The 18,194-nt window shown below is 35.4% G+C and overlaps 2 protein-coding genes across 2 annotated transcripts; both read right to left on the bottom strand.

The window, feature by feature from the left end:
- Positions 1 to 5,559: 5,559 nt before the first annotated feature.
- On the bottom strand, positions 5,560 to 7,047 carry LOC143711125 (uncharacterized). Its single transcript, XM_077202461.1, has one exon. It carries the CDS (start codon positions 6,875 to 6,877, stop codon positions 5,588 to 5,590), a length of 1,290 nt encoding a protein of 429 aa, XP_077058576.1. The 5' UTR covers positions 6,878 to 7,047; the 3' UTR covers positions 5,560 to 5,587.
- A 6,246-nt stretch (positions 7,048 to 13,293) lies between these two features.
- Positions 13,294 to 17,792, bottom strand: LOC143711046 (GTPase IMAP family member 6). Its single transcript, XM_077202333.1, has 2 exons — positions 17,759 to 17,792; positions 13,294 to 13,937 (listed from the first exon to the last, which is right to left on the bottom strand). The coding sequence occupies exons 1-2, from the start codon at positions 17,790 to 17,792 to the stop codon at positions 13,294 to 13,296; spliced, it is 678 nt and encodes a 225-aa protein (XP_077058448.1).
- Positions 17,793 to 18,194: the final 402 nt, after the last annotated feature.

Raw genomic sequence — 18,194 nt, 5'->3', positions numbered from 1 at the left:
GGATGGTGACTTGTAGTTGGTAATGTTCCTCAGGCCATTCCAGACTGATGATGGGTCGTTGGATGAAAACTGGTTTTTCAGTTTATCAGAGTAGTTCCTTTTAGCAACTCTGATCTCCTTTGTCAATCTGTTTCTGGCCTGGTTATACAAGATTTTATCCCCACTTCTGTAAGCATCCTCTTTGGCATGACGAAGGTGTTTGAGTTTCCCAGTAAACCATGGTTTATCATTAGTGAATGATAAGAATGTCCTGGTAGGAATGCATGTATCCTCACAGAAACTTATATATGATGTTACAGTATCTGTGAGCTCATCCAGATCATTGGTAGCAGCTTCAAAAACAGTCCAATCAGTGCAATCAAAGCAGGCCTGTAGATTCTGCTCTGCTTCATTAGTCCATCTTTTCACAGTCCTTAACACAGGTTTAGCTGATTTCAGTTCCTGCCTGTAGGTCGGTACACTGTAAAAAAAGATTAGTTGACTCAACTTAACTAAGTCAAGTAATCTTGTTGCTTTGACTGAGTTAAGTTGAGTCAACTTATAGTGTCAAGTTCATTGCACTTCAAAACACGAGTTGACTCAACTTCCTGTATCAAGTAATGTGGACTGGAAAACATTAGTTAAGAGAACTAAAAAAAAGATGTTGGTTGAACTTATGTTGGTAAATGGACTGCATTTATATAGTGCCATCCAGCTCGTCGGGAGCAGCTGGGGTTAGGTGTCTTGCTCATGGACACCTCGACACTTGGTCAGGTGGAACCGGGGATTGAACAACCAACCTTCTGGTTTGTAGACTACCTACATGAACCACTGAGCCACTGCCGCTCAGATCTTATCAAGTTAGTTTACAGAAATTACTAGATTTCAAAAATTTAAGCAAACTAATATCTACAAAGTATCTACATGAGAATTGAGAATTGGCCAGTCAAACTTAACACTGACACTCTGGCGGCGCTAGCCAGCTGAATTAACAGCGCTCAAAGTCGACACTCAGAGGCTGTGTTCAAAATCATATCCTATACCCTCATTCACTATTCCCTACATTAGATCACTAATATAGTCCACTTGACTGAGTGAATAATTCAGTTAATTTTCAGTTAATTAAGTTAATTGAGACCCTGATAAACACCTGCTGTTAACAATCAGAATCACTGAAGGAGATAGGAACAAGAAGAACAGAAAAAAAGACGAAATCAAGATAAAAGACATTAAATCTTAGCAAAAGATCTCAGCAGATGAGGATTAAACATCTCCACAAACAGCAATACCAGCTTCACTTATTACTAACCAGACTGACTTTATTTCTGTCAGACGTCTACAGAAGTTCTTATTAAAAGGTGACAGAGGTTTAGATGTCATTTTATTTTTATTTGATGTTACCATAATGGTGATCAGTGATTGCTTTAGTTGGGCTCTTGACACTTGACTTTTGAACATTAGTTGTTCTTTGGCTGCTGTAGCTGTGTCTTTAAAATACATCAGCTATGGCACAAAGCTGAAGACAACAGGATGACAATGACTGTTTGTTAATAGTCACAATCATCATATTATGGCCTGATTCACTGATCTCATTTGCTGTCTAAAGTTGTTAAATGGTGATGTCTTGTAGTTTTGATTTTGGTGTCATTGTGATTTTCCACGCTAGATTGAGATTTTGAGATCATTGGATTTGATGTAAAGAAAATAATGTTTTTAAAAAGGTTATACTCAGAACATTTTGAACTTCTTGATCAGCCAGACACACACAGGCATCTAATTGGTGTATGAATCTCAACAATGGTGACAATCATAAGTTTTATGCTGCAATGCATGTTGGGTACCAAAAAAAAAAAACATGACTCCCAGCATGCATTGCAGCATGAATAAATTATGCAGCTGATTTGTCTGGTTATTTGCTTTAATTTTTACTTTTTGTTTTTATTTTTGCTTTTGGTTTTGTGTTGACTTTTAGTTGCGTATTTTGGGATGTTCAAATTTAATGTTATCTTTTTTGTTGATTGTCACCATTGTTGAGATTCATACACCAATTATTGATGCCTGTGTGTGTCTGGCTGATCAAGAAGTTCAAAATGTTCTGAGTATAACCTTTTTAAAATCATTATTATTTTCTTTACGTCAAATCCACGATAGATCTCAATCTGTAAAATCACAATGACAACAAAATCAAAACTACAAAACATCACCATTTAACAACTTTAGGCAGCAAATGAGATCAGTAAACCAGGCCATTACATGATGATTGTGACTATTAACAAACAGTCATTGTCATCCTGTTGTCTTCAGCTTTGTGCCATAGCTGATGTATTTTAAAGACACAGCTACAGCAGCCAAAGAACAACTAATGTTCAAAAGTCAAGGGTCAAGAGCCCAACTAAAGCAATCACTGATCACTATTATGGTAACATCAAATGAAAATAAAATGACATCTAAACCTCTGTCACCTTTTAATAAGAACTTCTGTAGACGTCTGACAGAAATAAAGTCAGTCTGGTTAGTAATAAGTGAAGCTGGTAATGCTGTTTGTGGAGATGTTTAATCCTCCTCTGCTGAGATCTTTTGCTAAGATTTAATGTCTTTTATCTTGATTTCGTCTTTTTTTCTGTTCTTCTTGTTCCTATCTCCTTCAGTGATTCTGATTGTTAACAGCAGGTGTTTATCAGGGTCTCAATTAACTTAATTAACTGAAAATTAACTGAATTATTCACTCAGTCAAGTGGACTATATTAGTGAACTAATGTAGGGAATAGTGAATGTGGGTATAGAATATGATTTTGAACACAGCCTCTGAGTGTCGACTTTGAGCGCTGTTAATTCAGCTGGCTAGCGCCGCCAGAGTGTCAGTGTTAAGTTTGACTGGCCAATTCTCAATTCTCATGTAGATTCTTTGTAGATATTAGCTTGCTTAAATTTTTGAAATCTAGTAATTTCTGTAAACTAACTTGATAAAATCTGAGCGGCAGTGGCTCAGTGGTTCATGTAGGTTGTCTACAAACCAGAAGGTTGGTTGTTCAATCCCCGGATCCACCTGACCAAGTGTCGAGGTGTCCATGAGCAAGACACCTAACCCCAGCTGCTCCCGACGAGCTGGATGGCACTATATAAATGCAGTCCATTTAACAACATAAGATCAACCAACATCTTTTTTTTAGTTCTCTTAACTAATGTTTTCCAGTCCACATTACTTGATACAGGAAGTTGAGTCAACTCGTGTTTTGAAGTGCAATAAACTTGACACTATAAGTTGACTCAACTTAACTCAGTCAAAGCAACAAGATTACTTGACTTAGTTAAGTTGAGTCAACTAATCTTTTTTTACAGTGTATGAGATGAACCAAACAGTGATCAGAGAGCCCCAAAGCTGCCCGTGGGACGGAGTGATATGCATTTCTTATTGTGGTGTAACAGTGGTCCAGTATATTACTGTCTCTGGTGGGACATGTAACGTGCTGTCTGTATTTTGGTAGTTCACGGGAAAGATTTGCTTTGTTAAAATCCCCAAGAATGATTAAAAGAGAGTCTGGGTACCTTTGTTCCGTTTCAGATATTTGTTCAGCCAGCTGTTGTAGCGCCGCGCTCGCGCACGCGTCTGGAGGGATGTAAACATTCACGAGAATGAAAGAGGAAAATTCCCGAGGCGAGTAGAAGGGTTTACAGTTTATGAAATGTGCCTCTAAATTAGGAGAGCACATCTTCTTCAGTGTTGTTACATCTGAACACCAACTTTCGTTAATGTAGATTATTGACTATAATGACTTATTACATCACACTGATGTAATAAGTGTGACATCAGTAGTGAACAGCCAATCACATGTTGAGAAAGAGTGAAACTGAGATTAATTTCTCGCGAGAGAAGCAGCGCAATTCACTTATTAAATAGAATTATTAAAATAATAAGAATGTAAACAAATTTACACAGCAAGAAGTAAACAGCTGTCTATGGAAGAGGACAACTAAAAGAAAAAGTCTCGCTACTGAATATCAGTGCAAGTAAAGTTGTGAAGTTATTTTATACAGCTGATAAAGGTATAGAGAGAATTGAACATTTAAGCTCACATGTAGTCATTTTATAGCCTCATCTATTGATGCTAAAGCGTATATATATTACCTTTACATATTTATTCATTTAAACTCAGTTTAAAAAATAGTTTGCAGCATCATAATTCACTAATCTTACCACTGTTCAAAAATGGTAATTTGTTGTTAACAAACTATATTCACAAACAATTCTTTACCACTGATCAGACATTCTGAATTTGGATTTTTAGATTACATTAAAGGAAAAGTATTTTTAGTATATGAATCTCAACAAGGGTGACATGTTGCATTAGGGCTGGGCGATATATCGCACGATATTGTTATGCGCATCTCGTCAGTAAAGCCGGTTCTTTGATTAGTAGTAAATCACCTTCACCTGCTTTCAGATGGAGCGGCATTTACTACACAGCACAAACTCCAGTGTTAAATTAACACTCAAGAGTGTTAAAGTTAATGAGATAATTAAGTGATTAATTTAGTGATGTTTGAACATTATTGAAGAGACCTGATGTTAACAAGCAGAATCATTGAAGGCGAAAGTCACAAATTGTAAGCCACCGTTATGGCGATAAGTGTTTGCTTTAGTTGGGCTCTTAACCTTTATACACTCCCTTTAAATTTGTTTGTCTGCTGTTAATTAATTATAACAGTCAAATGAACAAAGAAAAGTGTTATCTGATAGTGTTGGTTGTGTTCTGGCAATATCATGCTGTGATCTGAAAAATTAATCTTATTGAGTTAGTTTGGTTTTACTTATTGGCAACAGCATTGTGATTTTAAAGCATATATGAGTATAAGTATGCCTCTTATAATCCAAAATATTTAATAAACATTGTTCTGATCAAAACATTTTCAAATAAATTTATTTAGAAACAGACATCAATAATCAGCCTGTGAATCTCAACAATGGTGACAATAATAATGCATGTTGCAGTGGCTGCCACCAATCACAACTCATTAATGGCTCCCATCATGCATTGCGATATGAATAAATTATGATCTGAATTTTCTATGTAATTTACTTTTCCTAATTGAATATTCTGCTCGTCACCATTGTTGAGATGCATAGACTGAATCTTGAAGTCTGTGTGTGCCTTAAAGAAATATTCTTTTTAGAAAACAACTTTTAGGAAATCCTTTATATTATAGCTAAAATTCTGGATATTTATTCAGAATCACAGTTATGCTGTAACAAACAACATAAATCAAAAACATAAAGTTCAAATGATGATTGCCATGATATAACCAACACCATCAGATCACTTTTTTTTCTTTGTTCATCTGGCAGTTATAACTCAGATACATCAGCCAAACAAAATCTAAATAATATAAGGATCAAGAGCCCAACTAAAGTAAACACTGATCTACATAACGGTGGATTACAATTTGAGTTTTTCTCCTTCAGTGATTCTTCAGGTGTCTTCAATAATGCTCAATCATCACTCAATTAATCACTTAATTATCTCATTAACTTCAACACTCTTGAGTGTGGACTCATATACACTCGCGGGAGTGTTAATTTAATAAATGAAGATTTGGAACGATGTGACATTTACTGAAGCACACAGTTTCCATGAGTCTTATTCCAGTCAGTAATGTTATTGGAATGTCTTTCTTTCAATTTCTTGAGTTCTGCAGCATGAATCTCTTCAATCTCTTTGTATCTTCTCTTGATCTCATCCATCTTCTGATTGCATTCCTCCATTGCCTTATAATGCTCAAGCAGAAGTTTATTTTCATTCATATATTTTTCGTTTAATTTCTTTGTGTCAGTCTGATCACCTGGTTGCAAGGATTTTTCTTCACTGAACTTGGCAATGTTTTTGCTCATCTTCTGATCTGTGACTGTATATTTTTTTGCTTTTTCTTTATTTTTCGCTTCTTGCCTTATAGTTTCCTTTTCTTCAGACTTTTCCATCATCCTTTTATATTCCCTTGGCTTTGTGTCTTTTGATATAAATGATCTAAACGATATCGATTTTTTCTTGTGTTTCTTTTTATCATGATCAGATTCTCCTCCTGTTGCTATATGTGGTTCAGTCTTTTTCACCAGATATTCTTCATACTCATCATTCTTAATTCCCTCAACACCACCTTGATCTTGTGTTTGCTCAATATCTGTTGTGACTCTATCCTCTGTAATTTTTCTAGTCTCATATTTTCTTAACAGTGTGTTCTCTCTCTCCAAAAATAGACATTCTATAACTTTTCCTTTTTCTTTTTCCTCCTCTAGTTTCTTTTTCATTTTTTTGATTTCAGACTCATATTTGGCTTTAATGGCCTCTATCTCTCGTCTGACCTCCTCCTCTCTCTCTCTCTCGATCTGCATGAGTCTGAATGCTCTCTCGGCCTCCTGAAACATTCTATCATTATAGAATGTTTGTTTATTACTCCACATCATCTTATCGATCTTCTTTAACAGACTCACAACCTGAGCAGAATCCCTCTGTTTATTATTGAAAACATGAAATCTTCCTCCACAGTCCTCGATCAGTTGTTGGACGTGTGGATCTCCTTCTTTAATGTAGTCTTCAATACTTTCATCTGTGAGATTGTCTCCTCGTGTGAACGCCACCATAGTGTAGGTCTCTGCTTTCTGTCCGAAGGTCATCTTGATGAGCTGAAGGGTTTCTCTCTCTTCTTGTGTGATCGGGCCGACAGCGATGACCAGCAGAAACACGTGTGGTCCAGGAGCTGATAGTTCAATGCATCTCATGATCTCCTGTTGAACGTCTTCATTGCTGAGGCTTGTGTCGAAAAGTCCTGGTGTGTCCACAACACTCACGGGTCGACCACAGGCGTCTCCATTCTCTTTTTGGCATGATCTGGTAACAGACTTCATACTGGCTCTTGATTGAAACACGTCACGTCCCAGGATGGTGTTTCCGGTTGCACTCTTTCCCACTCCAGTTTTTCCGATCAGGACGATCCTCACACACTCTAAGCTCTTCTCAGTGCTTAATGTGGCTGTTAATCACAAACACAAATGTGCTCAATACAATCATGGTAATGCTTTAGATTGGAGCAAAGTACACTCTAAAAAGAGATGTGTTAAAAAAACATGCACAGCATGTATTGATGGTATTTTGACACTAGTTGTGTAGATTTTCAAAACACAATTTGTGTTAAAATGTAACTCTGTCTGGATAGAATAGCACTGGGTGGAGGGCAGTTTGTGTTTATGAAAAAAAATTATAGGTATATTTTATATGGCATCCCATAAAAAGCTCTAAAATAAATATAACAATACATTAAAATAAATAAATAAAATCTTAATTCATAAAAACTTTAAGATTTAAGTTTTTTCGGCAGCCATCATGCTTCTTTTTCAATGTCTTTTTCAAATACTGCTTTCACTTGTTATTACTAACCAGATTGACTTTATTTCTGTCAGACTCTACAAAAGCTCTTATTTAGAATTAACAGGTTTTGGCGTTGTCTACTCATTGAGTGTTTCATTTGAAGTCACCAAAATCGTGATTAGTGGCACCTTTATTTGGGTTCTTGACCCTTGAACATTAATTTTTCTCTGTTTGATGCAACTGTGTATTTATTTTGCATTTTTGAAATAGCAGGAATAACAATGAATATGATCAGAAGATAATATTATCATCAAGTAACTTTGCAAGCTCAGCAAAAGTTTAAAATTTGAAAGATGACTTAAAATTTTTCTTAACAAGATTATCATGTTACAATGAGCTTAGAATTGTTTTCTAAATATACAGTGATTACAGAATCGTATAGTCTATGGTATCAAACAGCACATGCATCTCAACAATGGTGACAAACAAAAAGCTTCATGCCGCAATGCATGCTGGGTCCATGACTCATCCATGACTCCCAGTAGCATTGCGGCATGAAGCTTTTCCTTTGTCACCATTGTTGAGATTCATTTGCTGAATCTTGATGTCTGTGTTTGACTAGTTTTGCTGTAGTTCACAACTTTCTGAAAACATATTTCCTCGTTTTTAAAAACAGCCAAAACCCCAGTGTTTTATCAAATCGCAGAGTACATATTGTCCAAATCTAAAGAGTTTAAAAAGTGTTAAAGTTAATGAGATAATTGAGCATTAGTGATGAACAGGAGAATTAACAGATGTTTAACTCTCCTTCATTTGAAGTCACCATAACAGTGATTAGTGTTTCCATTAGTTCAGCTTTTAACTCTTATTATATGTTTTTTTTTTGGCTGCTGTGACAGTGTGTTTGTCAAACACATTTGCAGCAGCAATGAAAGCTAAAGTGAAACGAGATCAGGTGATGACGGTTACCTGTTGATGATTTTATAATCATCATGAAATAGATGATTCACTGAGGTATTTAAATCTAACACAAACCCTGTGTTACTGCAGCATGGGATCAAGCAATATTATTACAATAAGTTAGAAGACTTTAACAAACATGAGCATGGAACAGTCTCAACAATGGTGACAATCAAAAGTACTTTGCTGCAATGCATGCTGGGTACCAGCATAGTACAAAACTCCCAGCATGTATTGCATCATGAATAAATTATGCTGCATTGTCCTATAATTTTGTTTGATTCTAAATATTTGCTTTTTTTGTTGTTATTTTTGTTGTGAATTAGTAGCTTTTCAGTGATGTTCTGAATTAATCTGTTCATCTAAATAGTTCTGATTGTCACCATTGTTGAGATTAATGTGCTGATTGTTGATATCTGTGTGTGTCAGCATAGGGCAAATTTCTTTTATTTCAGGTTAGTTTAAAGATTAAAACCGATTGTTATATTGCTGGATCTCATGCAGCAGTAACACAGGGTTTGTGATGTGAATATATTAGTGGAACAACATAATTGTAAGATTATAAATACCTCAGTGAATCAGTCTGTTTTATGATGATTATAAAACCATCACCAGCTAAAAATGATCTTCCTTTGCTGTAGCAAATTTGTTTGACAAACACACCATTACAGCAGCCAAGAAAAGACAAAATATATAATAAGAGTTAAGAGCCCAACTAATGGAAACACTGATCACTGTTATGGTGACTTCATATGAAAGTTAAACCTCTGTTAATTCTCAATACAACTTTTGTAGACATCTGACATAAATAAAGTCAGTCTGGTTAGTAATAAGTGAAGCTGGTAATGCTGTTTGTGGAGTTGTTTATTCCTCCTCTGCTGAGATCTTGAAAGATTTAATGTCTTCTTTTATCTTCAGTGGATTTCATCTAAGGCTGTGGCTGAAATTACTCCTTATTTAATATATACAGATTTTTTGGCTACGATAAGGTCCAGTTCGGGTTTATTTCTTTGCTATTGGCTGACATGTAGCATTGCTATGCAGAGGTGTAAAGTCCAGGTTCAGAAAGTAAAAGTCCTCCTCAGTATTTTGTTCCAATCACCTGGATTTGCTAATTCAGACAGGAGAGAGAACTAATTAATGAAATCAGCTGACTGAGTTTATGGGTGGAATAAACATATGGCAGGACTTTTACTCTTTGACCCCGGATTACCCACCTCTGGTTTCTACACCAAATTTAATTCAGTGTATGAAAAACCTGTCAGACCAAAAACTCCATCATGTGTAAAATGTAACAAACTGTGGCGTCGTTTTTTGTAATACTCACATATTGATCGCGCCAAACTTGTGGGATTTTCTGACTTTCTGGCTGTCTGAAACCTCTGTATCAATGGCTCTAAACATGAAGTACATTATGAAACAATTATAATGAAATAGTTTTCAAACATTTTTTTGTCTTTTCCACTCAGTTAAGTGTTGATGCCAATTTCCATTTCACTTGCACATTTCCATTTTTCTTGTGTAATTGACAGAATCCAACAAATGAGTGGGAAAACCTATTTATATAGAAGTAAAACACTGCCAAATGTGTTTGAAACAAAAATCCTGTTGAATTGCACTACTTGAAAAAAAATAGGCATTGCATTAACCATGCTTGCATTTTGATACATTGTATTTTTAGGGCTTGCATTTTTATGGGCTGAAATTCAGCATTGTTGGATATTTAAGCTGTGAATATTTCAATTCAAAACATTTCACACACGTTTTCATTATTAAAAATTCAATAATCCATATTCAGCTTTCATATTTCACTTCCAAAATATTCAAACTGTTTAAAAATACAACCTATATTGGCAATTTTAGGTCCATTTTATTTCACTTTGCAAATTCGCTTCCACAAATTCAGTGATTCAAATACAACAAAATTTATTGTTGACATCCAGGAACTGCAGGAAAAGCAGTAGATTACCGAGCATAATCTCCATCTGCTGTTAGTCGACCTCACCAGCAGGGGGTGCAAGCGCGTGTTGTTGACGAAGACCAGAGCAACAGTTAGAGCAAGCCATTCATTCATAAAAACTCATTTACAGCAATGTAAGTGTATTTGTGATTATAATGACTGCTATTTTATGTTAAATTCAGTGTCTTCACGGTTACTTTTCCTGTGTAGCCTACATGCATCTTTCTCTACCGTGAATGAGATTATAATGTTATTCCCCCGATGCGGATGTACAGATCCAATGTTACATTTGAGGTAGACATATATTTCTCCTGGTTGTTTAGTTGCCTTAACTTTATATTGTGGTGATGTGCTGCATGCAGTATAGGCTACTAGGGTTTCCCTCAATACTTCAGGATTTCCCTACTGGATATATAAAACACTTAACGTAGCTTAACAGACTAATACAGTGATATAAAAGACAAAACTTGCAGGCAAGCACTCAAAAAAAATATATGCTGGCTTTAATTAACTTTTTTTTTTGTCAACAGGTTCCACATAACTGGGTTACGTTAAACAAACATAATTTGTTCATGTCACTTCAACATCATGGAATTAAGTAATTTTAAGCGACCCAATTAAACAGCAAAATCCCCAATTTACACTGAGAGTGTGAATTGGAAGTCTTTGACTATCCTCGATGATACATCTCACATCTTGTTTTCAGAATTTGAACTGCTCCCCTCAGGTAGGCAATATTGAGTGCCCAAATGGAGGACTGTTAAAGCTTCTAGATCTTTTGTTTCAAATGCAGTTATGAGTGTAAATACTTATCTGAAGCAAAGATAAAGGTACCGTGAACTTATAATAGTAGCTAGAAGTATTGTCAATGCTCAGGGTTTGTAATCTGATGTTTGTGATGTTTTTTGTGATGTATTAAATTGTATGTTGGGAGGTTTTTGACGCTGCTTAAATTTCCCTGCAAAGGGACAAATAACGATGTTACTACTACTACTTGACATTGGACATTCACACATTTAGGGACCGTCTCTAAAGTTACATACAACATTGGTATACACGTTTCTAATTTCAATAGCATTTGAAGAGAACGACTTACAGTCATAAAACCATCTGTAAAGTGTTCATGTAGGTGTCAGGCATAATGCGCACCTTTTACATTTTTGATATTTATTTGATATATAAGTTTGCTATTGAAGCATGTCACCATTGTTGAGATTCATATGCTGATTCTTGATGTCTGTGTATCTTAAAAAAAATCCCCTAAAGTATTTAAAAATTAAAATGTAGAGTTATCTGCACCAACAAAATGATATTGGTGAAAATCTATTAATATCACGTAGCTAAGTTTTGATCAGTTAAAAAACTTAGCAACTTTTTTAAAACTTTATCATCTGATCACCTTTGTTTATGGTTTTCTTTGCAACAATTTAAATGCTTTGGCAAAAACCACAAACTGACATAAAAAAGCCTAAGTCAAACTGCCCAACTAAATGAAACACTGATCTCCATAATGGTGAACAAATATTTAATCATTAAACCATTAACATCTAAACTTCTGTTAATTCTCAAAAATAACTGTAGACAAATGACAGAAATAAATAAATGTATTTATTGCACAATAAATAATTGTCAGTCTGGTCAGTAATAAGAGAGATTTAATGTCCTTTCAGTTGATTTCATCTAAGGCGGTGGCTGAAGTCAGTTGTAGTTCTTGTGTTTCTCTTTCCTTCTGTGATTCTGCTTGTTATCAGCTTATTATCAGCAAGAAAAAATAAAGAGTTCTAAATTCATCTGAAAGTCTGTCTGTTATTCAGATATTTTTGTTTAAATGTTACTCATTTTAAATGGTTGACTTTTAAAGAATTAATTTAATTCTTACTCAATTTTAATTTGTTAAATTTTATTAATAATATTGCTTGTAATATGTTGCCACAATTTTATAGATTAGTTTTATTAGATATAGTGTATTACTTTTTACAATGTAAGCTACGTTAAGCGTTTTGTTCCTACGGAAGGGGAATCCTTGAGTATGATGAGGTATTGAGGGAAACCGATTATAATCCTGTTCACGGTAGAGAAAGCTGATATCATGTAAGGCTACACAGGGAAAGTAAATGTTCAAGTTATTGAATTAAACATAAACACAGCATTTGTGTCTTTATCATCTTTTCCGCATATACTGACCCAGATAATCATCACAAAAACCTAATGCATGCTCAATTGCTGTAAATGAGTTTTTTATGAATGAATGGCTTGCTCTAACTCAGGGATGGGCAACTCCGGTCCTCGAGGGCCACTGTCCTGCAGAGTTTAGCTCCAACCCTAATTAATCACACCTGAACAAGCTAATCAATGTTTTCAGGATTACTAAAAAATAATTTTTTTCAGGGTTGGAGCTAAACTCTGCAGGACAGTGGCCCTCGAGGACCGGAGTTGCCCCTAACTGTTGCTCTGGTCTTCGTCAACAGGCGCTTTTGCACCCCCTGCTGGTGAGGTCGACTAACAGCAGATGAAGATTTTGCTCGGTAATCTACTGCTTTTCCTGCAGTCCCTCAATGTTGAATTTACTGTTGATTTTGAACCACTGAATTTGTGGAAGCGAATTTGCAAAGCGAAATAAAATGGACAGAAAATTGCCTGTTAAATATTATAGGTTGTATTTTTAAACAGTTTGAATATTTATAAGTGAAATATGAAAGGTGAATATGGATTATTGAAATTTTAATAATGAAAATGTGTTTGAAATGTTTTGATTTGAAATATTCACAGCTTAAATATTCAACCATGTTGAATTTCAGCCCATAAAAATGCAAGCCCTAAAAATACAATGCATTAAAATGCAAGCATGGTTAATGCAATCCCTATTTTTTTTTCCAAGTAGAGCAATTCAACAGGTTTTTTTTCTTTTTTTTAAACATTTGGCATTATTTTACTTCTATATATTTTTCTGTTATTTTATTTACAGGTAATAAAAGTATATAACAAAAATGAAATTGTTTATACAGTTTTTATATAATTTGCTGGTTGTTTATCCCTCTATCTATATTTCAGATTAATTACAGGTAAAGGTTTACTGTGATGCATCTTACTTGATATTTGGGATACGTTTTTCCTCGGTCTTGGGTCTTCAGAAATCTTCAAGTGATGTCTTTTGTTTTCCTCCACCATCTCCTCAATGCTCTCCAGAAGAGTCTGCACCTGTGATTGGTCTCCATTCCTCTGTAGATGATGGGGTATTCGTCTGCAAGTCTGCAGAAGATACTTTACTGATTCATTGTCACTGTCTTTAACGCTGACATACTCCTGCTCCTCATGCATGAAGACCACAATCACATATTCAGAGGCAACTGCACCAAAAATTATGTTAATTAGCTTAAAAACATCTTTCTCCTGCTCTGTAGATGGGCCAGACTCCAGGACTAGTAACAGGGCATGAGGTTCAGGACAAGACAGACGGAAGCATCTCTTCGGGTCTTGTTCTTCAGGAGAGAGAGCAGAATCAAGCAGGTTTGGAGTGTTGATGATCACCAAATGTCTCTCCAGCACCATCCCATCATGCCTCTCAAACAAATGTGACTCAGAGAACAGTTTTTGTCCAAAGATTGTATTCCCACAGGAGGCTTTAACATCTGCATTTGTCCCCAGCAAAACTATTCTCAGCTCTTCTTTAATCACAGACACTGAAAATACATGAACAGGTTTTGTGTAAGATAGTAACTTTATAGCTACATTGTAAAACTTTGACCTTTAAATGAATGGTATACTTTTGCCAGTAATTTGCTGGCAAATTAAATTATGATTATAATTAAAAATGATATGTTGGCTTTAATTAACTTTTTATGTCAATAAAAACCACATGTTTATTAAACAAACACAATTTATTCATGTAACTTCAATATCATGGAATTAAGTCACTTTAAGCAACCCAATTAAACTCTGAGCAGAGTGTTAAATGAACACTGAAGCAGTGTTAAAGTTAATGAGATAATTAAGTGAATAATTGAGGGATGATTGAGCATTATTGAAGACACCTGATGGTAACAAGCAGAATCATTGAAGGAGAAAACCGGAATATGCAAGTCACCATTACGATGATACGTGTTAGTTTTAGTTGGGCTCTTGACCCTCACTTCATTATCTTTAGATTTTGTTTGGCTGCAGTACATGAGTTATAACAGCCAGATGAACAAATAGAAAAGGTGATCTGATGGTGTTGGTTGTGTCTTAACATAATTATTATATCACAATCATTTGACTTGAATCACTGAACTCATATAGAGCTCAATTTCTGAGTTAAGTTTACCTTATGGATTATAGCACTGTCATTGTACAGCATCATATTTTTAACTTTTACAAAGTTTCTCTTAAACAAACATTAAGTATAAGATTTTTTCAGGTTATAGAACTAATTAGTGAAATCAGCTGACTGAGTTCATGGGTGGAATAAACATATGGCAGGACTTTTACTTTCTGACCCCTGGACTACCCACCTCTGAGCATTAACCCCCCATAGAACTATCAGCTTGAGTGATATACAGATGATTATGATTAAATTTAGTGATGTCTTTAACCCTCTGAGGTCGGCGGTCGCGACCTCTGACGTGAGGTCGAGTCATTCCATGACCCAGAACGAATCGCTTGGCCAAAAAGCACTTGTCAGGGCCGAAGGGTGAGGCCTGTACTTTTAATCCTCCCTTGAACATCCTTCAGGTGAAGCAGATGTTCTTCCCATGACTGGCTATAGACGACAATGTCATTCAGATAGGCGGCTGCGTGCCCCTCGTTACCTCGCAGGAGCTAATCCATCATTCATTGGAAGGTGAACGGTGCACCATGTATTCAAAAAGGTAGTACCCGGAAATGGAAGTGTCCAAACGGTGCTCGGAAGGCTGTCACTTCCTGACTCTCTGGGGTCAACGGGACCAGAGGTGTATAGTCCAGGGGTCAGAAAGCAAAAGTCCTGCCATATGTTTATTCCACCCATGAACTCAGTCAGCTGATTTCACTAATTAGTTCTATCTCCTGTCTGAATTAGCAAATCCAGGTGATTGGAACAAAATATTGAGGAGGACTTTTACTTTCTGAACCTGGACTTTACACCTCTGTTAATGTCTGTGTCTGTCCAAGTTACAAGTAGGGGTGGGTGAAAAAATCGATTCTTAGATGCATCGCGATGCGGACGTGGACGATTCTGAATCGATTCAAAAATGTCAAAAATCGATTTTCAAAAAAAAATATATATATTTTTTTTGATATGTAGCCTATTTATAATGACGTAATATTGACGGAACGCAAAAGACGGAACTCTGAAGCGCGGAAGTGCAGTGCCCGGACCGTCTGTCTGTGGCGTGCGCACATAACAGAGACGCGATGGCTGAGCGCGAAATCCAAACACCCTCCTCGTTAAAAGCTGACGTGTGGAAATATTTTGGCTTCTATGAAGTTGAAGGGGGAAAGGAGCTGGACAAGAGCCACACTAGTTGTAAGCTTTGTAGAATAAAACTAAAATATTTCGGCAACACGACAAATATGAGAAGCCATATGACACGTTTCCACCCAGAGGAGGAAAAACACTCGGCTGTGCCAGAGCCGTTTCTCTCTATGGCTCTGGACTGTACCGGTGTTCAGACGATTTCTGCTGCTTTGTCGAAAAATGCTACCCAAACGCAAATCGATCATAGATAATGTTGATTCATTCTCTATTGTTTCCATAATGGTGTAAATCTCACAATATTATAACATTGTTTATTTCATTTTAATCTGGGTAAGTGTATGGGGAGCATATTTGGATATTTTAAATGAACTAGCAATTATCACATTTGATATAACAAGTAAAAATGATATTTTTATATGAAATAAAATTATAATAAAATTCGAAGTTAAGAGTACAGTATAATGTATTGTTTTTATTTTTAAAACGGTGTGAAAAGTAAAAATTATCATCAAATATTCATATTTGACCTGTCAAAGTTTCCTACAAGTCTCCACAGCAAGGATGCATAGATTTATGGGCGTGGTAAGCAGAAGAAAAATGAGTCTGCACATGCACCAGTAAGTAGCACATCTCGATGGGTAGCATGAATCGTCAGAACACCTGTTGTTGTTATATTATTAATTTACTACAAGTATGCTGCTTGTTCAGGCACACATTTATTTTCCTGTTGGTTCTTTGCAATGTTAATAAAATATATTGTACGTTAATTCTTTATGGGTCATTACTTTGTACTTTTAAAGCAAAGTATTTATATTCACACACACACACACAAAAGATTCAGATAATCGATAATCGCTTTAGAATCGAATCGCAGGCCTCTGAATCGTAATCGAATCGAATTGTGAGGTGCCTAGAGATTCCCAGCCCCTAGTTACAAGGGTGTACAAAATGTTTTATGCACTATGTTATTTCAATATATTTCAAAATAACTGATTACTGCAATCGGATCTCATGCAGTAGAACAGGGATGGGCAACTTCGGTCCTGGAGGGCCACTGTCCTGCAGAGTTTAGCTCCAACCCTGTAACCCGCCAGTAATAAAGTAAACCTAAATTGTGCTCTATTTGAGTTTGTGATTCAGGTCAAATGATTGTGAAATAATGATTATGTTAAAACACAACCAACACCATCATATCACCATTTCTATTTGTTCATCTGGCTGTTATAACTCACGTACAGCAGCCAAAATAAAAAAATCTAAAGTTAATGTTTTAAGGGTCATGAGCCCAACTAAAGCAAGCACTGATCTCCATAACGGTTAATTTAATTTAACACTGGGGATTTTGCTGTGTAGAATTTAGATACATCTCAATGTAATAATAATACTAACACTAATACAAATAAATTATCATCAAAACTTTGTTTTTCCTGGAATAATCACAATTTTTGGTATGTTACTATCAGAATGTGGCCATTGTTTACAGCAAGGTTTTACAGTTTACTCACAGATTCAACATTTATAATAGTGCTGCTAGGCAGTAATCTGAGACAAAACTGAATCTAGTAACGTGACTACAATAATGCTGTTATGAATTATTCAAACAAAGAATGTATTTAATCCACAGATCAATTCTGGAAGTAGTAAATAATCAGATAATCAACATTCCAAGCTAATAACTTCCCTAGACTCATTAATGTATATTTGTTCTTATTTAAGGACAACAACATTATTAAAGGTGAGAGTTTTTAGATGAGAATCATTTTAAAACATCTTAAGATCTGTTCTATTGGACATATTATTTTATTGTCATGTAAAACTCACTGTTCGGAGGTGAACGTATGCTTCCTCTTCTGTGGAATATTCCTGAACTTTCCTGATAATCATCTGTTACAAAACAATAATCATTAAATTATTACTAAAAAAAGAATGTTGCTTAAATGTACAGAAATGTCTTGCAATAACATGAACTTTAAGTAATTTTATCCCTTACTACATTACTATTTGTATTTTGCAGTTTCAAAGAACTATTATTTGAAAGACTTTACAAACAGAAATGAACAGACTCACCTGGTTGTGTGGATGATTCTCTCCAGTCGGCCATCTTTACACAAACTTCTGATAGTGAAGCACTTCAGAGAGTAAAAAACAAACTGTGTTTCAGGCATCCTAGAATTAATACAAAGTGTGTTATATCAAAAGTTATTATTTCACCTCAGAAACTGGTGGTTAAACTCCAACCTCACCTGCATTGTACGTCATTATATCACCAACAGCTTCATGTTCTCAAAATCAAAGGTCAAATCTGATTGACATGCTAATAAAACAACCATGTGACTCATGTGAACGTTTTAGACACACATCCACATATTGTACAGTTCACCAATAAAAAGTAAATACAATATTTGTTTAAAAAATAATGTATTATGTTAAAAAGTTTCAAATTCAAACCACATTTTTTTCACACTTAGAAGATCTAAATTAATGTTAGATTATGAAAACAAGT

The sequence above is a fragment of the Siphateles boraxobius genome, unplaced genomic scaffold (genome assembly GCF_051911475.1).
Source record: "Siphateles boraxobius isolate OS27281-9 unplaced genomic scaffold, OSU_SipBor_1 49, whole genome shotgun sequence".
NCBI classification, from domain to species: Eukaryota; Metazoa; Chordata; class Actinopteri; order Cypriniformes; family Leuciscidae; genus Siphateles; species Siphateles boraxobius.
This window is presented reverse-complemented; position numbering and strand designations above follow the sequence as displayed.

Bases quoted from the DNA above. Each gene is read 5' to 3' on its own strand.
- LOC143711046 (XM_077202333.1), bottom strand. From the start codon at position 17,792: ATGGCCGACTGGAGAGAATCATCCACACAACCAG. The intron at 13,938-17,758 runs GTGAGTCTGTTC...ATGTATTTTCAG, and splicing joins AGAATCATCCACACAACCAG to TGTCTGTGATTAAAGAAGAG.
- LOC143711125 (XM_077202461.1), bottom strand. From the start codon at position 6,877: ATGAAGTCTGTTACCAGATCATGCCAAAAAGAGAATGGAGACGCCTGT.